Here is a 26,260-nt window from a genome sequence, read left to right on the forward strand (position 1 = left end):
CTGTATTTACTTATTGACTCTTGTAGCTTTCAAGATTTTTGACATATAGTATCATGTCACCTGCAAATAGTGTTTTACTTCTTCCTTTCCAGTTTGGATGGCTTTCATACATTTTTCTTGTTTAACTGCTCTGGTTAGTGCTTCCAGCACGATGTTGAGTAACAATGGTGACAGTGGGCTTCTTTGTCTTTTTCTTGATCTTATAGGGAAAGCTTTCAGTCATTCCCCATTGAGGATGATGTTAGCTGTGGGTTTTTCATATATTCCCTTTATCATGTTGAGGAAGTTCCCTTCCATTCCTATCCTTTGAAGAGCTTTCATCAAGAAAAGATGTTGAAGTCTGTCAAATGCCTTTTCTGCCTCAATCAAGATGATCATGCAGTTTTTCCACTTTGATTTGTTGATATGGTATATTACATTAATTGATTTTCTTATGTTAAACCAGTTTGCCATACCTGGAGTAAATTCCACTTGGTCATAGTGTATAATTCTTTTAGTATGCTGCTGGATTTGATTTGTAAGTCTTTTGTTGAGGATTTTTGCCTTTATGTTCATTAGAGTGATTGGTTTGTAGTTTTCTTTTCTTGTACTGTCTTTCTCTGGCTTTTGTATTACGGTGACATTGGCTTTATAAAATGAGCTTCCATCCTCTTCAGTTTTTTTTTGAAGAATTTGAGCAGGATTGGTACTAATTCTTTCTTGAATGCTTGGTAGAATTCACAGGTGGAACCATGTGGTACTGGACTTTTCTTTCTTGGGAGCTTCTTGATAACTGATACAATCTCTTTACTTGTGATTGGTTTGGTAAGGTCATCTATTTCATTTTCAGTCAACATTGACTGTTCATGCCTTTCTAGGAGGTTGTCCATTTCATCTACATTGTCCAGTTAATAGCATATAATTGCTGATGGTATCCTCTCATTACATCCTTTATTTCTGCAAGATCAGTGGATATATCTCTTCTTCCATTTCTGATTTTATTTATTTTTCCCCGGGGTTTTCTTTTTTTGTCAACCGAGCTAAGGATCTGTTGATTTTCTCAGTGAACAAACTTCTGGTTTTGTTGATTTTCTCAATTGTTTTCATCTTCTCAATTTCAATTGTTTATGCTCTAATCTTCATTATTTCTTTCCTTTTTTGTTGCTTTGGGGTTAATTTGCTGTTCTTTTTCTAGTTCTTCCATGCAAACTGTTAATTCCTCAGTTTTTGCTCTTTCTTCTTTTCTAATATACATGTTTAAGGCAATAAATTCCTTTTCAACACTGCTTTTGGTGCATCTCATAAATTTTGATATTTTGTGCTTTCACTTGCATTTCCTTTGAGGTGTTTACTGATTTCTCTTGCAATTTCTTCCTAAACCCACTGGTTGTTGAAGAGTGTGTTGTTTAGGCTTCATATAGCTTTGAATTTTCTGGCCCTCTGCCTATTACTGACTTCCAACTTCATTCCATTATGATCTGAAAAGTATTTTTTATGTTTTCAACCTTTTAAAATTTATTGAGACTTGCTTTGTGACCCAGCATATGGTGTATCTTTGAGAATGATCCATGAACACTTAACAAAAATATATGTCCTGCTGTTGTGGGGTGTAATGTTCTGTAAATATCTGTTAAGTCTAGTTCATTTATCATATTATTCAAAATCTCTGTTTTCTTATTTATTCTCTGTCTAGATGTTCTATTCATTGATGAGAGTGGGGAATTGAATCTCCAACTATTATGCTAGAAGTGTCTACTTCTCCCTTCAGTGTTATCAGTGTTTGCCTCATGTATTTTGGAGCACTCTGGCTCATGCATAAATATTTATGAATGTTATGTCTTCTTGTTGAATTGTTCCTTTTATTAATACAGTGTACTTCTTTGTTTCTTTTAATTGTTTTACATTTGAAGTCTAATTTTTCAGATATTAATATAGCTACTTCTGTTCTTTTCTGATTGTTGTTTGTATGAAATATCATTCCCAACCTTTCACTTTCAACCTATTTTTGTCCTTGGGTCTAAAATGAGTCTCCTGTAAACAGCATATAGATGAATCCTGTTTTTTAATCTGTTCTGCTAGTCTCTGTCTTTTGATTGGGGAGTTTAATCCATTAACATTAATGTTATTACTGTAAATGCAGTACTTTCTTCTACCATTCTGTCTTTTGGATTTCATATGCCATATCTAAGTTTTTTTTCTCTTTTTACCTTTACTGATAGTCTTCATTTCTGTACTCTTCTCCAGACTTCTCTCTCTTGCCTTTTCTGGGTGCCTATTGTGCTCCCTTTAGTATTTCTTGCAGAGCTAATCTCTTAGTCACAAATTGTCTTGGTGAATCTGAAAATACTTTAATCTCCCCCTCATTTTTGAAGGACACTTTTCTGGGTACAGTATTTTTGGTTGGCAATTTTTCTCTTTTAGATTCTTAAATTTATTATACCACTGCCTTCTTGCCTCCATGGTTTCTGCTGAGAAATCCACACATAGCCTTACTGAGCTTCCTTTATATGTGATGGATTGCTTTTTTCTTCCTGCTTTCAAAATTCTCTCTTTGTCTTTGACATTTGACAATCTGATTAGAAAGTGTCTTGAAGTATGTCTATTTGGATCTATTCTGTTTGGGTTATGCTGTACTTCTTGGATCTATAAGTTTATGTCTTTTATAAGAGATGGAAAATTTTCAGTGATTTTTTCCTCCATTGATCTTTCTCCTCCTTTTCACTTCTCTTCTCTTTCTGGGACACCCACAACATGTATATTCATGTACTCCATGATATCGTTTAATTCCCTAAGACTCTGCTCATATTTTTCTATTCTTTTCCTTATATTTTTCATTTGTGTGTTGGATTTCAGATGTCCAGTTCTCTAGTTCACTAATACTTTCTTCTGCCTCTTCAAATATATTGTTGTATATTCCCATTGTTTTTTTTTCTCTCTCTTCTATTTTGCCTTTCATTCCCATATGATCTGCAGTTTGTTTATTCAAAATTGAGTTCTTCTTTTTGTTCACCCAATGTCGTCTTTATTCCTCCCTCAACTTGTTGATTTGATTTTTGATGAGATTTTCCAAGTCTTTTTGAACATCCTGAATTAGTTGTTTCGACTCCTGTATCTCATTTGAGATGTTGGTTTGTTCCTTTGTCTTGACCATATCTTCGATTTTCCTAGTATGACTCATTGGCTTTTTTTTTTTTTTTTTTTGCTGACATCTAGGCATTTGATTTCATTAACTAGTTTATTCTGCAGGTTGTTTTCACTCTTTTTCCTAGGGTTTTCTTGCTGTATGACTTTGTTCTCTATCTGTTCTTTGATATTCAGGTCAATTTGTTCTAGACCTCTAGCATAGGTTCTGTTTGATCAGAATTTTTCAGTTCTTGTTTTTCTGTTTCTTCCCCTGCCTATATGGAACTTTTTTATACAGAAGGTCTCCTCAGATATTATAGACCACAGTCAGATTTTCCCAGACCAGATGGGGAAGCAGTATTCTTATTAGTCAAAAATTTCAAACCACTGAAATGAATGATAACAGTAGAAAAGCTACATAAATTATCATCTAAGTATAAAGTGGAAATACAGCTATACAAATAAACACACTGTAGCAAGAACAACAGAGGTGGGTCTCAAAGACAGAAAGTTGTATGAAAGATGCAATACAAATATGCCAGTTTGAAAGTATAACGTACCCCAGAAAAGCCATGTTTTTATCCTGATTCTGTCTTGTGGAGGCAGTTGTATATTTTAATCCTGTTTAAGAATGTAGGTTGGAATCTTTTGATTAGATTTTCTCCATGGAGATGTGACACACCAGTTATGAGTATTAACTTTTGATTAGATGGAGATGTGATTTTACCCATTCCAGGTGTCTTGATTAGTTTATTGGAGTCATTTAAAAAGGAAACATTTTGGAAAGAGTCAGAAATGACAGAAATGACAGAACCTATAGAAATGATAGAAGCCTCAGAGATGACAGAGAGAGCAGATGTAGACACTTAGAGGACAGTTGCTTCAGAGAAGAAAGATACAGAAGTTTGGAAATACTTGGAGCCCAGCAGACATCACCGTGAGATGTTAAGCAAGCCAGAACCTGGAGAGAGCCAAGGGAAGTCAAGAGATGAAAGCCAGCCCTGGAGAAGCAAAGTGAGAAAAGTCCACACAGATGGAGATTGAAAGCATGGAGCCCAGGAACATAGGACCAACAGATGCCAGCCACATGAATACTCAGCTGACAGAGGTGTTCCAGACCATTTGGCCTTTCTTGAGTGAAGATTACCTCTTGTTGGTACCTAATTTGGACACTGTCACTCTCTAAGAATGGTAAACTTGTGACTTATTAAATTCCCCTTTATAAAAGCTACCCTAGTTCTGGTATATTGCATTCTGGAAGCTTGCAAACTAACACAGCACAAATGAGCAAATATTAGATGATTTCATTTATATAAAGGTCAAAATAAGCTAAACTGGCAAGAGTTTTTTTTAGTCAGAATAATGGTTACCTCTAGGGAGGAGAGGGAATAGTGCTTGAATAAGAAATGATGGCAGCATTTGCAGTCTTGGTAAAATGCACTGAGTTGTAATCTCATGATTTGTGTATCTCTTTGCATGTGTATAATACTTTAAAAAAGTTTATTAAAAAACACATAGGGGTCAGTTAAATAATTCTTATGAGGCACATTTTAGGTTTAAAATTAAGCTAAGAGCCCAAGTTAAGAAGTTAGAAATAGAGCATCATTAAAAACCCCAAAATAAGAGTGGAGGAAAGTACATGAATAATAAACTCAAGGGAAGTTTAAGGGAGGAAAACAAAATGGCTAAGAACAGTTTTTAGTCAAATAAAAAAAAAGAAGAATGAAGAGCAAAAAGTGGGTCTTTGGAAAGACTAATAATATAGATAAGCCTTTAGGAAATATTATCAATGTAAAATTGAGAAGTTACAAATAAGCAATTCTGGAAATCTAAATAGAGAATATAATTATGGGTACAGTAGATTTTTTAAAAATAGGAATACAATGAGTAACTATTCAAACAAAATTGAAATCAGAATGGAATTGTTCCTAGAAAATAAAAGGCTTCAAACTGAATGAAAAAAAGGAAACTTTTCAATAGGCTTATGGCCATTTTCTTAAAAATGAATCAATGTATGGTTAATTATATTCCCACAGAATAATCCTAGGCTATTTGATTTTGGCAAGTTTAAGCAAACACTTGAGTAACAGTTAATTTCAATTTTATCAATCCAGAAAGAAAAAATCCCAAAATAAGATAAATGGGACTACTCTAGCTCTTGCCAGGTATTTTATGATGCTAGTAAAGTATAAGGAGTGAAAATTATAGGCCATCACATGAGTACAATGTTAAGGCCAAACTTCTAAATAATTACTAAATTAAAGGCAGCAATAAATACATTTAAAAAACCATAACCAAAATTAAGCAAGGAAGAAGGACCAAATCAGGACATAACCTACAATACAGAAGAAAAATTGAGTAAATGATGAAGAGGCAATTAATAAAAAAAAAATCCAAATGCCTAATAAGTGTGAAAAGATGCTTCAATTCAAAATTACAAGGAGAACCTTCATATTTATTGGATTGCAAAAGTTAAAAATTGTGTCCAAACCAATTGTTTGCAACTGTGTGATAGCGATGAGAACAATTTTCTCCCATTGACAGGATGTAAATTGTTTCTATTACTTTGGAGAAGGATTTGACCAAATGTAGTCAGTTTAAAGATGTACAAATTCCATTGCACAAAATTCCATTCCTGGCTATATAATCTAGAACCATATTTCTCAAAACGTTGTCCTTAGACTGGAATCAGTATGCAAACTGTATGGTCAGCCTATAAAGAAATGGGCACAAAAGTTGAAAGTGAGCATTTAGAAACTTTGATAGTAATTTGATATTACTCTTTTATCTATTTTGTGTTTTACAAAAGTATCTGTCCACGACATATTGGACAACTTAAAAATCTATTTCTTCCTAACAGGTCATTTGAGAAGCACTGCCCTAAAACAGTTCTCAACACTCTCACGTGACTTTAGACATCTATACAATGATAGTACTTTGTGGCGTGCAGTATCTAATGATCAATGCTCTTTGTGGCCATAGATTACTCTGTGGACTCCTTTTGTAACAGGCCTCACATGGCCTTGAGGCCTAAAGGATCAACAGCTCATCCCACTGAAGAACAAATCATGGCAAACAAAGGGACCTTATCATATTTGTTGGTGAGTTCTGTCCTAGCAACCCTCATACACATGCACGAGAGGATGTTACAGAAATTTTCTACCAGTATTATATATAAATGATGAAAATACTTGGAAGTGAACTAAATATCCATCAGCAATATAAATATATTATATAAATAAACTATTATAGTTTCAGTATTTGCTGGTGATATGAGCCTTTACTTGGAAAATCCTGAGAAATTTACGATAAAGCTACTTGAGCAATAGACAAATTCAGCAAACTGGCGGGGTACAAAATTAATATACAAAAATAAGTAATGTTTCTATATGCAAGTAATGACCTTTCAAGACAATTAGAGAAAAAAACTCCATTCAAAATAGTCACTAAAAGAATCAAGTTTTAGAAATAAACTTAACCAGGGGATATAAAGAATATATACACAGAAAACTGCAAAACATTGCTAAAATCAAAGAAGATCTTAACAGATGGAAAGGTATCCCATGCTCATGGGTAGGAAAGTTGAAATGTCCTTAAAATGTCAGTTTTACCCAAATTGCTCTATGGATTCCATGCAATAGCAATTTAAAATTCCAATAACCTATTTTGAAGACTTGGAAAAGCTAATTATCAAATCTATTTGGAAGGTAAAGAAACCTCAAGTAGCTAAGAATATCCTAAAAAAGAAGCACCAAGTGGGAGGACTAGCACCTCCTGATTTTAAAGGTACAGTGGTCAAACAGCATAGTACTGACACAAAGACAGAAGTATTGACCAAAGGAACCAAATCGAAAGCATGGAGATTGACTATCAAATCTATGGTCAATTAATCTTTGACAAGACTCCCAAATCCACTGAATTAGGACAGAATAGTCTTTTCAATAAATGGGCTTGGGAGAAATGGATATCAATAGCCAAAAGAATGAAAGAGGACCCCTATCTTATACCCTATACAAAAATTAAATCAAAATGGATCAAAGACCTAAATATAAGAGTCAGTACCATAAAACTCCTCGAAGAAAATAGAAGGAAACATTTTCAAGACCTAGTGATAGGAAGTAGTTTATTAAACTTTGTGCCCAAAGCACAAACTAGGAAAGAAAAAATAGATAAATGGGAACTTCTCAGAATCAAAAGCTTCTGTGCCTCAAAGGAATTTGTCAAAAAGGTGAAGAGGCAGAGCTAACTCAATGGGGGAAAATATTTGGTAACCATATATTGGATAAAAGTTTGATATCCCGTGTTAAATTATAAAATTTAACAAGAATCCCCAGCCCAATTATAGAATGGGCAAAAGATATGAATAGACATTTTTCCAAAGAGCAAATATAAATGGCTAAAAAGCACATGAAGAGATGCTCATCTTTATTAGTTATAATGGAAATGCGGATCAAAACTACCATGAGCTATTTCACACCTATAAGAATGTCTGCTATTAAATAAACAGGAAACTTACAATGTTGGAGAGGATGTGGGGAAATTGGAACTGATTCACTGCTAGTGGGAATGTGTAATGGTACAGCTGCTGTGGAAGACAGTTTGGTGGTTCCTCAGAAAACTAAATATTGAGTTGCCCTACAACCTGGCAATACCAATATTAGTTATATAGCCAGAAGAGCCGAAAGAAGTGACACAAACAGACATTTGCACACTGATGTTCATAGCAGCTATTCACAGTTACCAAAAGATGGAAGTACCCATCAATAGATGAGTGGATAAACAAAGTGTGGTATATACCCATGATGGGATATTATGCAGCAATAAGATGAAATGAGGTCCTGAAGCACATGACAAGATGGATGAAACTTGATGATATAATGCTGAGTGAGATAAGCCAGACACAAAGGATAAAATATGATTTCACTATTATGCCTGGCAAAGAAAGCGAACTCCAAATCATACGGCCCAGGAAGAAAATCTGTGCTCATATATAACAATTAGCAAGATGTTTTATTTCTGCAGCTAGAGTATGCAAATGACTTCAGAAGAAACATGTTCCGTATGTCTCACATTTTTAACACTGACCATACATAATCCATAAAAGAGAGAAGAGTAACATAGGTAGCAAATAATGTAGTAGAAGTAAAATAACAGTAAAAAAGTAAAATAGCATTTTAAGAGATAAGTGAGCTGTATAAATAACATGTTAATAAAACATGTTATGTATGAGAACTAGAACCTATTAGTGTTATATATGATTTATAACATATTCATATATAACATTAAAGTATGTATAAAATTCTATAAAGTTCAATGATAAAATATATAATAGTAATATAGAGAAATAAGCAGATAAATAAATAAAAGCTGCATTGGTTTCAAGGGGTTCCACCCTAGTTTCCTGGTCTCTGAACCGGGGACAGAGAGAAGGCAGTGTCACAGCCAAATGTGTATAAATATATACTTTTCAAATACGCACACATCTCAGTTTTGACCCCAAAATAGAAATTAACAGAAAATACATATGGTGTTACAGATTGACTCATGTCCTCATGTCCTCCACAAAGACATGTTCAAATCCTAACCTCCAGCCTTGTGGATATGAATCCAGTTTTAAATAGAATCTTTGAAGATGTTATGAGTTAAGGGGAGGCCAAACTAAATCAGAGTGGGACTTCATCCAATGTTTTTTTTTTTTCCCTGTCAGAAAGACTGTCAGACATAGATTTGTTAAAAAATAAGAATCTCTATAGCTCTTCTTTCCGTCTGAACTTGAGTATCATCACCTTCTCTATCACCATAAAAAACTTGGTGGTATTTTTGTTGGGATTGCACTAAATTGATCAACTAGGGAGAACTGATATCTTTCTGATTTTTTCCAGTCCAAGAAAAAGGCTGCCGATCCATTTTTTCAAGTATACTTTTATGTTTTTTCAGGGGTGTCTTAAAGATTTGTGATATAGGCTTTACATATTTGTTATTAAGTTTATTCCTAAGTATTTTTTTGTTGTCATTGTAATTGGTTATTGTTTTTGTTTTCACTACTGTCATATCCTCTAATTGGTTAGAGATTGCATAAATAAAGGGTGCTGATCTCTTCAGATTATTGTTACATCCATTATTTTGGTGAATTTTTATATTATTTGAATTAATGTTGTCATTGATTCCCTAGGATATTCCAAATATTCTATACTATTATATGCAGATAGAGAGCCACGAGTTTTACTTCTTTTTCGTATGCCTCTAATGGTCTTGTCAAACTGTGTAATCTAATACTTTCAATATTAATTAATTAGTAGTGAAAAGAGTGGACATTCTTGCCTTATTCTTGATTTTAGGGATATTCTGCAACTTGTATTTTTCATTCACAAATGTATCTTGATATTTCCAGGTCAGTAACATTAGATCTTCCAAATGCTTTTAAATTGCTGTGCTGTATGTTTGTTAAGTTCATTCATCAGTCTCCTTTCCTAGGGGTATGTAGGCTGTTTCCAGCTTTTCAATAGTAAAAACACCACAGCACCGCAGCAAACTCAGACATCCTAACACAGATGCAGGTGCGAGTGTTACTCTAAGGTAGACTGAGCTGTGGGATTGCGCATGTTTTTCCTCTTCCCACCCAAAATACATGTCTGCGTGCTCAGGTCCTTACACTCTGGCCTGGGTATATAGGCGAGTTTGGTTCTATCATTCTTTTCCGGAGATTCTCATGTGCTCAAAATTTGTTACTGAACTTTATAAAAGGTTTCTTAGAGATCAGGATCAACAGAGTGTGTGTCACTGTTGGTGACATGCAAGTACCTCTTGCCTGGGTGTTGAGAGAAGAACTCAAAAGAGGCCTGAAGGAGTGAGGAGAAGGTTAGAATGTTATTGAGAGCTGCTTTAGTTATGAAATAAAGTGAAAGTAGAAAAACACTTTTATTGGTCCAAGTCTTGATGTCCCTGATTTTCCCTACTTCCTTCCTTTTCCTTCTTACATTCCTTGTCCTTCCTTCCCTTTCTTCCTTTCTCCTTCCCTCCCTCCCTGTCTCGCTCCTTCTTTCTCTTGCTCCTTCCCTTTCTTGCTCCTTTCTTCCTCTTCCTATTGCTTCTTTCCTTCCCCTTCCTTCCTCCATCCCTTCCTCATTCTCTCTACCCCCTCCTCCCTCTCTTCGTTTGTGTTTATCCAGCTGTCTAAGCACGTCCCCTACAGTGAGGGTTATGGTAGCTCCATTTGTTCTGGAAACTGATATTCTGTGAGTAGTACACACACATCTTGCATAACTTAACAGTTTTTTTCCTATGGTCACCAATAGATTGGGCATCCTTCATATATTTATTGTTTATTTATATTACCCATTTTATGTTGCCATACAAATCCTTTGCTATTTTATCTACCAGATTATTTGTCTTTTACTTACAGATAGGCAGAATTCACACACACACACCCCTGTGTATTCTGAATGCAAAATACCTTTCTAACATATATATTATATTGTTTTTCTCCATGTCTATATGTATCTATCATTAGATCATTTCTTTTATAAGAAAACTTTGAAGTTTTGGAAGGCAAATGTTTAAATCTTTTCTTCTATGATTTTTGCTTCTTCTGTTTTGCCTAAGAAGGTCTTCACATCTCTAAGTCACAAATGAATCCTACTTAATATTGTGTGTGTGTGTGTGCATGTGTTTCTGTGTGTGTGTTATGCTTGATCTTTGACCTGTCAGGGGTAGAATAATGGTGTGAGGTTGGGCTGCCTGTGGTTTCAGCACAGTTATGATGCTGGAAATCCTCGTTCCTGACAAAATGAAGATGTGTCTATTGCTTCACTATTGCTTATTGCTTACGTTACTCACCGTACCTGGTAGATATGCTTTATCAAGTTAAATGAACTTTTCTGTTACTGGTTTGCAAATAATTTTTTTTTTATCAGATGCCTCTTTAGCATCTACTGAAGTCATTACATGGTTGTTTGCCTTTAATCTGTTATATGTTGTGATTATATTATTATGTGGATTTAAAACTTTGCAATTCTGATTAAACTTTACTTGCTCATGATATATTAGTCTTTTAACATACTTTTGGATTTTTTTTCATGCTATATTAAGGAATTTTACATATAACTTGGCATATTGGATTACCCTATAGCTTTGTCTTCTCAAAATTTCCATATCTTGGTGTGATTTCAGGGTCATATTTCCTCCTCAAATGAGTTGGTTAGTATTGCATTATCTTAATGCTTAGGGAGTTTTTTAATAAGATGCAAATGATATTTCTTCAAGTCATCTGCTCTGAGTGCTTTTGTGGTTGTTTTATTTTTAAATAAGTTTCTATTTTCTTATGACTATTTTTTAGTCATGTTTTAGTAGTTCTTGATCCAGTTTTGATAGTCATTTTCTTGAGAAACCATGTCTATTATTTTTTTCTACTTTTCTAACATATGCATTTATAGCTATAGTTTTCTCTAAACATTGCATTCTGCACATTTTGATATGTTGTATTGTAATTTTCTTTAGTTAAAAAGTTTTTCTATTTTTATTATTTTATTCCCTAGGTTATTTAGAAGCATATTTCTTAATTTCACTTATGGTGCATTTTCTAATTATCTTGGCTTCTGTCATTATTCCATCAAGTCAGAGAACATCCTCTCTTTGATATCTCTCCTTTGATATTTGTTCAGACTTATTTTCTGGCCTTGTATGTTCTCAGTCCTAAATAGAATAGTTCTTGTGTACGCTGCATTTGTTGGGTATAGTATCCTATGTATGCATATCCATTAGGTCAGTTCAGTTACTCATGTTGCTCATAATTTCTTTAACTGTGTTTTTTATATCATCTATTTGCTCTCTCTCTAGAGAGAAATCAGTCTCCCACAATGGTTACATTTTTTTAAATTTCTGACAGTTTTGCTTTATAAGATTTGTCATTTAGCACCTAAAATTCACGTCAGCTTTCTCTTCATTGTGAACTGAACTTTTATCAATCTAAAATGTCCATCTTTTTGTTGTTTCATATTTTTTCTTGAATTCCACTTATCTAAAATGAATATTGCCACCACCATTTTTCATTTTATTTTATTATTATTTTTTGCATGGGCAGGCACCGGGAATCGAACCTGGGTCTCCCACACGGCAGGCAAGAACTCTGCCTGCTGAGCCACTGTGCCTGCCCCACCATCATATTTTCATACACTATATGGTGGGGGTCACATTTCATTCTTTTTCCACATGACTGTCTAATTATTGAAGCACCATGTGTTGATTTTTTTTTTTGTAAGTGCACGGGCTGTGAATTTTTTTTCATTTTTTACCATTTTTATTTGAATGTTTGTACTGCCCTCTAATTCCCCCTCCCATTAATTTGATTTCAACTTTCTCTATCATTTTATTTTCTGTGTTTTGTAAATAGCATACAGAAGTGTTTTGTTATGAATCTAATATTTTCTGTCCTTAGGTGTGGTTGTTCAGTCATTGTTTATTGCCATACTATATGTTTCATCTAACTTTTGACTTCTTGTTATATACTTTTTCAGTTTTTATTTTTCTTATTGTGACTTTTATTTTTTGTCTTTCCAAAATCATTTTAACTGATAAAACTATCAGAAAACGTATAGTTTTCTAATTATGAAGTCGGGACTGAAGTATTGTTACCTTCCTTTGTATAAACTACTGAAGTTTTTAATTTCATGCACAGGGTTTTTCCTGTAAAATTTAACCTAATTTTTTAGGCAATATTTAAGTTTTTATGCATTTTTTTTCAGTTCCTCTCTGTACAGAGAGAAATGTCCTTTCAACGTGGCTCTTTCTTCTTCACAATTTGGCAACAATTAATAGAGAGAAAAGAAAGGAATCTCATAAACATTCAATGACTCCCCCACTTTAGCTGTTTTTCAGTCAGTAGAAAATGCTTGTCCACCTAACTTTTTATAGTAACTAGCTTTAAGAGTCAAAAGACCACTGCTAGGTGGTGTGATGGTGGCTCAGTGGCAGAGTTCTTGCCTGCCATGCTGGAGACCCGGGTTCGATTCCCGGAGCCTGCCCATGCCAAAAAAAAAAAAAAAAAAAGAAAACGACCATTGCCACCAATGCTTTCTGTTATGATCACTTATTATCCTGAAACTGTGGATATTTTAGAACACATACAAATGGTATAAATTTATATTTAAATGGAAAGTTAAAAGTCCTCTCTTCCAGTCATACTTAAGGGATGCCAATGTTTCTTTATAATATTTGTTTTTTCCCCTCTTACAAATTCAAAAATAAAAATATTGGCTCATTAAAAGTCTTCTGTCTATTCACTGTTGGTTTCCTTTCAGAAGCACTGTGATTTTTTTTTTCCCGGAAGAATGCACTGTAACCTCCACAAAAACAAATTAAGCAGTCGAGTTTCCCCGGTACAGGGAAATCGCAGGGGTCAGCAGTTCCTGTGATTTTATTTGACAGAAAGACAGGTTTATTTTGGGCTTCTGTTCCTAAAGCCCACAAAAAATACCAACTTTCAACCATTACCATTTATAAGCGGGAAAACAAAGATGTGAATGCAGGAGGTAGAGGGAGAACAGGTTCCTAGAGGATCCAGAATTGTATGCAGTCACCTTACCTATGTAAAACCCGAGACAGGCACTTGTCTACTCTAGCGCCATGGAAGTAATGGTAGGTGTTAGCGAACGTAAATTCTGGTTACTTAGAATAATGTAGCGTTAAAACATTATGGCCAGGGTGGGCCATGGTGGCTCACCAGGCAGAGTTCTCACCTGCCATGCCGGAGACCTGCGTTCAATTCCTGGTGCCTGCCCATGCAAAAAAAAAAAAAAAAAAAAAAAAATATATATATATATATATATATATGTATATATAATGGCCAGAAGTATTAGATTTTGGTGTTCCTTATATATCCAAATGTCCTGTTAGAAAGTCAATTTTGATTCTTCCTTTACACGGAAGGTATTATTTGGGTAACTTTATTTTAATAATAATTCATATTATCCTTCAACCAAGATCTGAAGAGAACAGTTATTTTTTTCATTGAATTATGCAACGTGGGTCAAATATATCACTCCAGGTTTTGTTAAAAGAAGATAAAAGACTCAAAATAGCAACTTGTCATGTTGTAAGGTTGAGTATAGTGGAAATTTTACACATAGGTTTTGTGAGATGTCAAGAAGAGAGGAGGGAGGGTTAAAAGAATCACAAAATATATGTGTCTAATGAAATTCTAGGTCACATTTAAACAAATACACTTTGGAAGAATGATAGGACCTGTCAGTGATTATAATTCAGAGTCCAGTAGCTTGCTTCAAGAAAAAATTAACAGGTGTGTGTGTGTAGGGGGGTGGGGGGCTAGAATTTGTAATCTGTACTGCTAGGTGTTAAGAGGTATAATAAGCTAGTGAGGTAACGATGTTTTCCATTTTGCGTCTCCGTATTAAAAATAGTAATAAAAAGTAACTACTATCGTTTGCTGAGTTGGATGCGAGGCTTTGTAGAGCCCCACTGAGTGTGTTTTCTGTACTTATTTTGCAATGAGGAAACAGGCTCAGGAGAATTAAAATTCTTCAAGTGCATACAGCTCAGGGTTGGCAGGACAAAGTCCTAAACCCAAGTCCAACTCATAACCACAAGCTCTTTCCACTACACCATGTTATCTCTGAAGATTGGGCAAAGTTCAAAATTAGGAGGCCTGTAGAATATTAATCTATTCTTCTAAATTCCTGTTCATGCTAACCAATTGGTTTTTTCCCAATTTTTTAATCCTCTGCTTTGGAACATAATTATTTGCTTATAGTAGGTGACTTGATGGGAGAGTCTTTTTAAAAACAATCACAAATGGAAGAGAAACTAGGGAGAAAGTACATGAAATTTCCTAGAACTATCATCTGTTAAGTATTTGGTACATCCTCATTTCGTTTGGAGCATGGGATCTTTCCAGTGGCTGACCTGCGGCACTGCATGTAAGGGAAATGAAGAAAATTATCAAGGAAGGTGGTTTCTTTGTAATGTAACATGATTTCTGCTAGTCACTCCTTTGTATTCTGCTCTTGTTTGACCGTAAAAAAAAAAAAAAAGCCCACCTGGTGTGACTGGCTGAGGTGTTAGAAACAGAAATCGATTTTTAAATTTATTTTTAGAAATTCTGACCAAAAAAAAGTATGAATTAAAGCGAGGCAACATCATCACAAAAGAATAGTCATCTAAGGAGCCCTTAGAGGATTCTGCCTTGGAGTGTTCAAATCTGCTTGGGGAAGACTTGGTAATGTTGGGTCAAGTAGGGTTTATTCAGTAAGCCACTGACCAGAATGTCTACACAATGGAAGGCTCTTCTTCTCCTCTTCAAATTATGGGTATTTGGTCTTAAATTAATAAGATAGTTTTAAAACACAGAAATAAAAGATATATTCACTAGTCTTCATATACTTTGCATAGTGCAACAGGGAAAGTGAGATCATTTTTGGAGGACATAAGAATGATTTCTCCTAGATGAGCATTAGTTAATCACGAAGAAGGGAATAAATATGAGGTAATGAAACTAAATTAAAAATTGCTTTCTCTACCCTCTTCCCTCTTCTTCAACAAGAGGAGAATGCTTTATTCTTTCCTTCACGTTGTAGTGCTCTTGGATGGTGGTACTAATCGGTTGGTAGGATGACAAACTTAATTTATCTGCTTCTCTGCCTTTTAGTCACAACAGATATAGCGTATATAAGAATTAATTCCTATCAGCTGCAAGAACAAATTCCTAATTTTTTCAAAAATCCTCTCCTTCTTATATTGGATGTTTACATTAAACACTTGATATAGTCCTGTTTGCAACCTGAAATATATAAAAGGAAATTTTAATTTTATCAATGAAATAGAAGTCTTCATGAAGCAGGATAAAGAATTCATTTAACTCAACAGTATATTCGAAAACAGTGCTCTACTTGTTTTTCTTTCACTTATTGAAACGTTCCAGGCTTTATCTCTTCCAACACAGACATATATATGATGTGTAAATGTACTTTTGTTTTTAGCCACTTTGGATAGATAATAAATGGTAAATTGTTCTCATGCAATCTAATGCAGTCATACATTTTTTGCCCTTGATCTTGAAAGGAAGTATTTGATTTTTTCATCAATTATGGGGAATAAAGTGAACTATGCAACAATGGATTAAGTATCACTCTAGTTTTGTATTAAAGGAGAAAAAGACTTTATATACTAACAAGGCAATGTTTAAGATTGGCCTCAAAGGATGTAGTGTAAAATAAAGGTAAGGAGGCAAAAGCTCCTTAAATGGATTTCTATGAAATGAAAGGAGTAATTTCAGGTTTAGTCGATGAGAGCCAGTTTGTTTAAGAGCTGTTCAAACTGAGCCTTATGTTTATGATGTGTTGCCACTATCACCAGAGATTAGCTCTTCCTGTAACTTGAAGCAACAGTATGACAGGAAATTCCATGTTGCTTTCACCTCAAAGATGGTTCTTCTAAACATAGTCAAGTCTTATACTAGATTTGGAAAGAGGTATGTTTGCAGCACTATCCACTCAGTTACCTTTAACACAAACTGACCTTAACTAATTGCCCGGGAAACAAGTGTGATAAACTTGTGAAATTTACTAGATGTCATTTACTGCCCAGTGTACAAATACAGACCACCAGGGGGTCACTGCTAGGTGATATGTGACATCTTAAGAGTTATGCTCATGTATTTCCATTATGCTTTTAGGAGGTATGTAAATGTGTGTGTATGTGAGTATATATGTGTATTATTCAAACACTTAGATGCATTATGGGCCCTGATAATCCAGAAATACATGGGAAGATATGAAACAACTAGTTTAAGACTAAAATTTTGCAACATTAGTTCACAGACAATGATACTGACATTTTCTCCATCTGAGTTTACTGGCAGCCTGGGCAAACTTGAAAGAAATCTGTGCCCCTATTTGTTTATGTTCTGATATAAAAGCCTTGCCTTCCAAATAATTTGAAAACATATAACATAAAAGTGGGACAGCAAACCTGAAAAGAATAGTTAGCTGGGTTGGGTCAAATGATTGCGACCCTAGAGTTGCATAATAAGGGAGTCTGCCATTACAAGGCATGGAGGAATTGGATGTCTTTTTGTCACCTGGCCAAATTTTTCGAAGTCAAAATTTGCAGCATGCATCAGACGATAATCCGTCATTTCACCTGAAAATAATGTGAGAAATGAAACCTTAGAAACATCAAGTGACCAAACGAATATGTGCAGAAATTAACTTTTTTTATTCTATATCATATAATGTAGTAGTAAAGTTTAAGTGCATGAATAAAAAGTTAGTGAAATTACAGGAGGAACAATCTATATAGCAATAATAGGTGCATTCCCTGTGCATCTGAAAGGAAAAAAAAAAAGAGTTTTCACTCATTTTGGCCTAAAACTTAGTGTTCAGGTTCCCAGGATTCTGACATCAGAACCCGGATAACACTGATTAGAACCATTGGGGCTTTACAATAAAAGCTAAGATATTGACCATATGATGGCAAAAAGTCTTATTCCGTGGTGAACTGATTCTCTTCTAGCTGCTCTCTGATGAAGTTGGAGGCGCCGTGGAGGAGGACCGCCGCCTCCGGGACGAGGACCGCGAGCGCTCAGCAGTGTAGGCGACGTGCTTGTCGTAGTTCTCCATCTGCGCCTCGATGAAGTCTCGCTGCTGCTGCCGGAGGGTCTGGCTTATGAGCCCAGGGAGGGCGTGGATGCTGCCGATCAGAGTCTCTAGTTTTGTCTCCAGGGTAACAATCCTCTTCTCGAAGTCTTCGCTCCTTTCGTTTAAGTCGGAAATCATGTCATACATGATGTTCTGAGTCTGAGAAGACAAGACGAGGTGAAGGTAGACAGAGAGAACTCAGAGAGTTACGTTTGCCCTGGACGCACGTTGCCGATGCTGAGAGGTTTAGCGCTGGGGCTGTCCCACAGGATGGGGGCCTTGGATAACAAGTCACTTGCCAGAGCAAATTGAGTGTGTGTGTTCGATGCCAGGATTTCGAAATGCATGCTCTTAGGCACTAATTTGATCCCAGCATACAAAGTATGGGGCAGGTGCTGCTGGTGGCAAGCCTGCTGATTTCAGGTGGTGTACTGATAGACAAAGGTATTTAAATTGAATATTGATGTATGTAGGTTAGTGGGCATTACAAACATTTAACTAGCACATCAAATTTATTATATTATTTAGGACACGTCTAATTGTTAAAAACTAGCTCTAAAAAACAAAAATTCCGATGGCATTGGGATGTAGCTGAAATTTTGATGGTAGACTGTGAAGTTTAAGACAACTTAGTAACTTTAAATGGTAACGAATTTCTAAATATATTTTGCTGCTCCATGTTCCAAATGACAAGCCTTTCTCTATTGGGTCAAATAGCCACTTTACAGGTAAAAAACTGAGAGAATAAAAGGTGGGGGATATCCTAAAGTCAACAATCCCCCTTGTTGGCTAGGGCTTAGTAAGAATAGAGTTATGTGAAATGGGAATGTTTATAGTTTTCCAGTGAGACCTATAATTGATTGTCTTCCCCACAAAGTATCCGTGACCGACTCTTAGTTATGAGCTCCCTAGATAGCTGAAGGAAGCAAGGAAGGAAAACCCCAGGATGACCAGCTCAGAGCAAGAGAGGAAAGAGGGTCATCATAAAGGGAAGGGGAGGGATGTTGATCTGAGCCCAGTGTAGCCTTTCCCAAGTCTGAGACCCATTGGTCTAAACCATCCCTCCTTCAATCATAATTCCTCCGATGTGTGCTCTTGACCTGCTTAACAACCAGGGATCTCGTGGATGCTAAATGAACTGACTAAATAAGGGAGTCATTCATGAGAACATAGGTACCTAATTTCAGTTTGGCTATGGAGACAACAAAAAAACGCATTAAGCTTTAATTGTACTGTGTAGACTTTGGACTGAATTAATAAGATCCATTCATTCAACAAATACTGAGCCCTTGTAGCATGAGCAGCTCTAAGGTCATAAGAAAAAGCATGGTCCTGGAGAAGTAATTAGGAAGAAACAGCATCTTGCTTTATAGATGTTCTTGAAATGAAACCAGATATGTGGTTTCATGTTTTCAAGTGGTCTGCTTTCTTTTCTGGTAAAAATACCTGATTTCTTTTCTCATTTGGCTTAGGAGCAATGCAAGAGCCTGCTTCATTGATGTGTCTGAGCAAGAATCCTGTGTATAAATTTTGGCGAGGATGTCTTCATGCCTCAATTGTAAGTACTGCCCAGTTTAAATGCATAGTATATGTTCTCCTAGGGGTGATTCATTAAATTTCACTTATTTTCAACATATTTATGTAGCATGTGTTATTCATATATTTAAAAATGAATATAATTAAGCACACTATTTGTTGGGACTAGGCCAAAGTGCATGATTTTTATAGACTGTATTTAAGGCATTACTAAGGAATATAGTTGACTTACTGAAACTAACAATGGAATGTATAGATCCAAATAAGAGCTGTTTCCTTCAAAGTATTTATGTTAAAAGTTTGGACACTCACATAAATGCCATTCTAATGCCTCTGTTAGAATTACTCAAGAGAATGCAATGTCTTGATAACTGACAAGTACTCATATTTTGAGAGTGAATTTTACTTTGGGCAACAACCAAAGATCAATCAGATAAATCTTTATTATACATGTGGTAGAAGACTATGGGGATTATAACTCTACTTTCAAGCAGTACGATTTTAAAATCATGAAATGGAGGCAAAATTATATTCTAAAAAGGGAATATTTTGGAAATGTAATTTTCATTTTTAGATGTACCTTTTGGTAAATCTTTTAAATTCTACTTTATAGTCTTCTGTGCTTACTTAAAATATTTAAAAAAAATGTAATAGACTACTATGAGGTTCACAGCTAAATAAGACTAGTCCCACCCAGGATGTAGCTCTGCTTTTATAAATATGCAACTGAGTTACAAATAGAATCCCAATGCTATTGTGTCATATTCTGCTTACGTTTCTTATGGTGATTCCAAATCACTGTAAATGGGAAAGCTTTTAAAATGGGGGTGGAATAATGTATGTTAAGAATGAGCATATTAATGTAAGAGATTTGGAAAATTACTTTAAGTTGATGGCTTGTTGGTTTGATTTTTAATTAAGTTTGGGGGCGGGCTCCTTTTGTAACATTAATTATTAAGTTTTATGCAGTGCTTAGGTTCCACAGACACAACAATGAAGGCTAACCATCTACAGCTTACCTTTGCCAGATCCACCAAGGTATTTGCTTGGTCATTCAATTTTCTCTGCTCCATTTTCACACTTCTCAATCTAAAAAAACAGAATCTGAAGTCAGATAAGTTCTCTTCTTTTTATGGGTACCTTATGCCTTCCAAATAGCATGCACAAAATTGACAAGAGCAAATAACTGCATGGATAATGCCTTGAATATCTGAGGTAAAGTCCAAACTGGTTATGTATCTTGTACAATGAGAAGCATGCTTCCCCAACACCGCAAAAAAGAAAGGAGAGAGAGCAAGAAATGAGATGTCCTCAGGACAATTATTTACCAGGTAGTTAAAGTTGAATTCAGAAAGACTCATAAGGATTTAACCATATGAGAAAAAGCCAAAACATTCCTTAAAGCTCCAGTATCGTGACAAATAGACATAGGAAGAACTATGCAAAGCAACTAGAATTTCATCAATGTTGGAGCAATGAGCACCTTCCTATGCCTACGTGACTAGATACAGGTATTAGCCCTGTTTAGTCTGAAATGGATTGGGTTAGGTATTTGAACCTGATGAAAACACAGTGATAAGTGAGATTCTTATTAACAAAAATAAAGCTTCTGTTCAACCAGCAGCAAGATAACTCAAAAGCACATAATTCTCTTATTCTTCATTGTATTTCACTTAACTTTTATCTTTAACTGCCATTGAATTTGAAGTTGGGGTCAGACCACTTCCATTGGAAAATGTTCAGTTTTTAGTGTGGATAAAAGACAATGGACAACTTAAGTGTCTAACAGATGAAATTTCTACTTGTAAGCTTACTTCAGCTTCTTTTAAATCATCTTGGGTACCAGATTGACAGTCAAAAGGCCATTGTTTTAGAAGAAAAAACCCAACATTTTGAAGGACAACTCTTAGTATCTCTTAACTTTTTTGCTGTACTATTTCAACAAATATTTATTCAGCATTTACTATGTACCAAGAAGATAATGTTTCCCAATAAGAGAAAAATGGTTTATTGGACCTTAAGTCAACATTTCCAAGCCTTGCTTCAAATGAGAGGCAGGGCCCCTCTAAGTCACTTAATGAATAAGAAAAGGAAAAAAAATTAAAAACATGCTAACTTTATTACTTTGATGATGAGTCATTTTATAAAATATAGTTTTAATTCTAGATGGAGGGCTCTTGATTATCTTTCTATTTAAAATTAAATATTTTCATTTCTATTTAAATTCAAGGTAATCACATCAAAGAAATAAAAAGTCACAGGGCAAGATTTTACTGCCAGGAAGATTTCTGTAACAAATGTGCATGTTGTTCAATGATTTTTGTTCTGAAACCAGGAGATATACAATATGCCACCAAATCTGCTGTACACTGAAGACACGGCTCCTTCTGCCAATAAGAATTTGACACCTACCTCCAACACATTCTTTAACGATCTAAAACAGTTTAAGGTTCTAATTTGTCATTGAGACTATGAATTTCTCTATTAGAACACTTGGAACTAAGTTAACTGGATCCTTTTCATGCTATTATAAATATGGTCTAGTCTAACAGAAATTTACAAACTTATACTTAATCCCAATATATTGCTGAAAAAGATTTCTCTTGAGTACTTAGAAAGGTTACAATTACGCTTCTTCATATGTGCCTTTTATAAACAAGTAAAAAAAACCCCTCAAACAGCCAAAAACCACCCTCAAACATCAATGGGTCATTCCAGAGAAGTATACCAGAGAAAGCATCTAAGCCAGACACATCACCTAACTGGCCCCTAATTTGACCTTGAGTTTTCTCACATATAAATTGAAGTGGGTTGGCTTAGGACAGTGTTTATGAAGTGCTGGATTTGTACCAACAGAGGTAACCATGGAGATTTTAAGTGATATTCAATAAGACATTAAAGAATGCTAAAACAAACTGAGAGACAGTTATTTCCTTTAATACTCATCCAATTCTTGATTCTTGTAAAAAGAATGTCTATGGCTAGTCCTACCCTATCTTTATCTCCTAACACCTGCTGTTCTCTGTTTTAAAAGTAAGAGAGAGAATCTCAGTTTGGAACTTTCTGCAGGAAAGAGGCTGGAGCTAGAATCCACTAGCAGCATTTGAGTCGTCAATTTCTGTTATCCTTACCCTTCCCTCTGATGCAAGTGATATATTTTTGACCATTTATGATAAGGAAAAAGCTGCTTTTTCAAATTTAACTAAGCCATAGTCTAGACGGCATAGACTAGAGTGACTGAAGGTTGGGGAACACTGGATCAGATGCCTCCGGCACTTGTGGGTGCAGGGAAAGTCCTGACCTCCATCCACAAGTCACATGGAAGGGCTGGTGGGCCCTTAGCTGAGGAGACTGCTTCATTTTACAGACAAGGAAGCCTAATTTACTTTAGGAAACCTAATTTAACTGACAGTAGAATTTTGCCCATTTTATTTTCTACTAATCTGAAAGCTGATAGAGGGTAGCCCTATTTGATTAGAATTCCTTTAGCTCCCTGAACTTAAATCATCTTGCTTTGTTGTTTCTCATACTGCCTGTAATGAAGGAGAGCTGTTAGTAAAAATCTCCTTGAGCTGAACCTGCCAGAATACAAGGTAACATGCAGATGCATGTTACACTCCACCCCACCCCCAAACAAAAAGAAGAATAAGAAACGTATGTTGATTTCTTCCTTGTGAACTTCACTTATCACAGGAAAATATCATGATTTTTGGATCACATTTCCATAGCAGCAATCAGACTACTAAAATTCACAAATAAGGGATCCGCTGGGTGCATGCAGCCGGTAGAAAATTCTGCAAATGTTGAAAAGGAACAGCTCACACAACTTACTTCCGAGCTCTATTTTCATTTTGTTGAAATAAAAAGACAAAACAAAAGAAAAGAAACGGTAAAATATTCTGGAACATAATAACACAGAGTGGTATTTAGTTGTGCACAGGGGGCTCGATTCATTAGCTGGAAGCTCCTGCTATGACTGTGGGATTTTAGCATATTGACCAAAGAGAAACATTATTCAATTATATTGCCATTCTTCTTCATTGATGTTATACTTTTTCCACCTGAAAGCACTTAACTCCTACCTGAACCACAGTTCAGAAGGGAGTACTTCTAGAAAGTCATCGTGGCCTCTGATGACGATACATGATGTTAAAGTAAACTACGGGAAATGTTTTTGCCTAATATGAATATGTTTAATATGAATATTCAAAACAGTGCCACTATAATGGCTTTATTTTGGACAGGCACGTCTCCTAGTTGGGGCTATTCAACAGCTTGGCTTTCTGAGAGGTGAGTAGTCCAACACTCCATATTATATAAATTGTGTACATTGGATTTCTTGATTCTGAGGCAAGTTCTTGTTGATTGATGGGTCCATGGCTGAGTTAAAAGGATGATCAACTTTAAAGTTAAAGCTCCTACTAGAAAAAAGGTTTAAAAGAGAAACAGAAAGCTTCATGACAATAAGTGCTAAGTGTTAATCTGAAAAGTTATAGATACATTACTGAAAAGAGGACACAGGAGAGTTCAGCATCCATCAGAGACTACAGAGGCCATGTATTGGGTAGAGAGGCTGTAAAGTTTGGAAAGAGAAAGAGAATTGAGATTGGATATGGGGGTGGTATTGGTAGAAGGAAAGAGCTGCCAAAAAAAGCTCTCTAGACAATTCAGAGAGTTGGAGAGGCCAGGTGAGCTCTTCCAAATGAATTTAAAATTTTTCCCTCAACTAGCAAGGCTGCTTTCATTTGGTGCTGACATTTAAGGCTGACTGCCTCAATGGGTACGAACAATGAGTAATGACAACTTCACCCTTAGGAATCGAGCCCTATGTGCTTTTCTTTATGACCTCACTCCCCAACTTCTAACACTACGGTTAAAACGAGAGATAATTATGCATGATTAGAATAATCTAGCTAAACCCAACCCCTATAAATAAACTTCCTCAGTTTATGAGTGTCCCCCACCCCAAAGGAAGTTCCTTGACCCCAAGACTAATTTATAAAACAATTCAAAGCATTTGTGAGTTGTTTGAAGCTTATCTACTTTAGAAGTATACACTGCTACAGAAGTAGAAGAATCACAAGTGTTTTCCTCTCTCCCTGTGTTCAAAACTGTATGCTGGAGAACCCTGCACTGCAGGGTCAGTTAACAGATCTTGCCAGGTGCATTTGCCAAGAAGAGTTCAAGGACAGTTGTTAAATCTAGTTTCCCTGAAACATTTGTTCTCATCTTTTATTTAAAAAATTTTTAAATCTACATCCAAGTTAAAAGAATTTTATAGTGAACATCCCTAACTCATCACCTAAATTCCCTCCAGAGTATCTGAGTTTGAAGTATTCAGAAATTAGGGGTTCTATGACAAGACACAGTAAACACTCACCATTTACACCTTGCTGCAGAACTATATCACAAAAACTATCCAATGATTTTTGGGTTGTTGTTATATGAAGAGTCTTCAGACACATCAAAGACAAATAATATTTGATGATACATGTAAACACTTCCATCAGGTGACACTGATGGAAAGGGACACAGATCAGATCCTGGAGGCAATGGGATGTGCGGTACACAGACTGACCATACTCACTTCCACGTCATCTCATGACCTTCCCGTCCCTCACTGGGACATGCACATTTTCACACCCACAAAGGTGAGTGTGCTTTTTAATACACTTGAACACCACAGGTTAGCACGGGAACATGAGACGTATAAATAAATGATCTCTCCATGGGGTACTGTGGGTATACGAATGTTGGGGCTTATTCTGATATATGGTTTACAGGGAAAGGGTCATGTTAAAAGGAGAATTCTTCCAGGTGCTTCTCTTGGAGAGGAGGCGTGTTCTCAGATGGAAAGACAGGCTTGGGTAAAGGACCAGCATCTTTCTGGTTCAAACTTTAAGGAATCTAGATGGCAGCCCCAAGATGCCCCATGGGGGAAGGTGGGATGTGTGGTTAAAAAAAAGGGGCTTGCGCTGCAGGGGGAAAATACCTTCTTGTGAGCCAGATCTATTACAATGGCCCTCTCTGTGTTTTGCCTTTTACTCTTTTGCAGGCTTTAAAAAAGATGCTTTAAGTCTATTTTTTTTCCTTACAATGAGGGAAGATGTGGGTGTACTCAAGTCATATAGCTAAAGGGGAATGATGTTACCTTTTGGGAAGGTCTTTTGGTGGCAGTGTGAGTGATGTGAGTAGCAGTGTCAGCTACTCTACCATACAGCAGAGTCTCCCTCTACATGTCAGAGCACTCGGGTTTTATTTTCATCAAGGGAGGCAGCGATTTCCCTAGAAGTACGTGTATGTCCACAATTCAGACATAGTCCACATTTTCAGTGCTGCATATTTAAGTAGGGCAGTTGCATGGACAGGTGAAAGGATAAACGATGAAAACTTAGTGATGTCTAAGAGAAGGTTAGTGGTACTATATTATATATGAATTACTTAAATAAGATTAAAAAAAAAAAGTCCAGCCTCAGAGCGTTCTTGTCTGCTGTGCTAGTTCAGCTCTGAGAAGACACATCTAATATAGAGCCATGAGACCTAGTATTTACCCACCTTTCCATTATTTCTCTGGTAGGTTACATGAGGAAATCCACTTTTCTGAGGCACAAATGTGACCACATCTCTTCTTCCCCATACAGAAATGGCATTAAGAGCAAATCTGCATAGCATTGCAACTGAACCCACATGAATAAGACTTAGGTAAAGATGAAGTGAGGCTGGGGGAGAGAGAGACCCTGTGCTTTCAAGTTATCATTGAAATTTACTAGATGTAGATTTTTAAATTCTATGCTTGTTACAAGGTATGACAATGAATTAGCATGAAAGACTTAAATTGAATAAAGGTGCACCCTGGCTAAAGTTAGAATAATGATAAAAGAGTACAAGGTCTGTAGGAAATATAAAATCTATAATGAACACGTAGCATATAGACAAACCCAAAAATCCTGATTAAAAATTAATTTAAAATCCAA

At 35.7% G+C, this 26,260-nt stretch overlaps 1 protein-coding gene and 1 long non-coding RNA gene across 8 annotated transcripts in view; one reads left to right on the plus strand and one right to left on the minus strand.

The window, feature by feature from the left end:
- Positions 1-26,260, plus strand: part of LOC143665491 (uncharacterized) — a 99,845-nt gene that overhangs the window by 34,660 nt on the left and 38,925 nt on the right. For 4 of the 7 annotated variants that reach the window (XR_013167012.1, XR_013167006.1, XR_013167010.1 and 1 more), the window contains exons 2-3: positions 17,626-17,835; positions 19,223-19,308. This is a non-coding gene — a long non-coding RNA (uncharacterized LOC143665491). Of the gene's footprint in view, positions 1-17,625; positions 17,836-19,222; positions 19,309-23,530; positions 23,577-26,260 lie in introns of all 7 variants that reach the window. The other 3 variants (XR_013167007.1, XR_013167008.1, XR_013167009.1) reach the window with 1 other exon arrangement.
- KCNN2 (potassium calcium-activated channel subfamily N member 2) overlaps positions 17,306-26,260 on the minus strand; it is a 155,565-nt gene continuing 146,610 nt past the window's right edge. Inside the window, exons 7-8 of the mRNA XM_077138923.1 lie at positions 20,306-20,375; positions 17,306-17,909 (exon numbers count right to left, since the gene is read on the minus strand). Of these exons, the coding sequence (XP_076995038.1) occupies positions 17,622-17,909; positions 20,306-20,375 (358 nt within the window). The 3' untranslated portion in view covers positions 17,306-17,621. The remainder of the gene's footprint in view (positions 17,910-20,305; positions 20,376-26,260) is intronic.

Source organism: Tamandua tetradactyla, chromosome 21 (assembly GCF_023851605.1).
Source record: "Tamandua tetradactyla isolate mTamTet1 chromosome 21, mTamTet1.pri, whole genome shotgun sequence".
Lineage (NCBI taxonomy): Eukaryota > Metazoa > Chordata > Mammalia > Pilosa > Myrmecophagidae > Tamandua > Tamandua tetradactyla.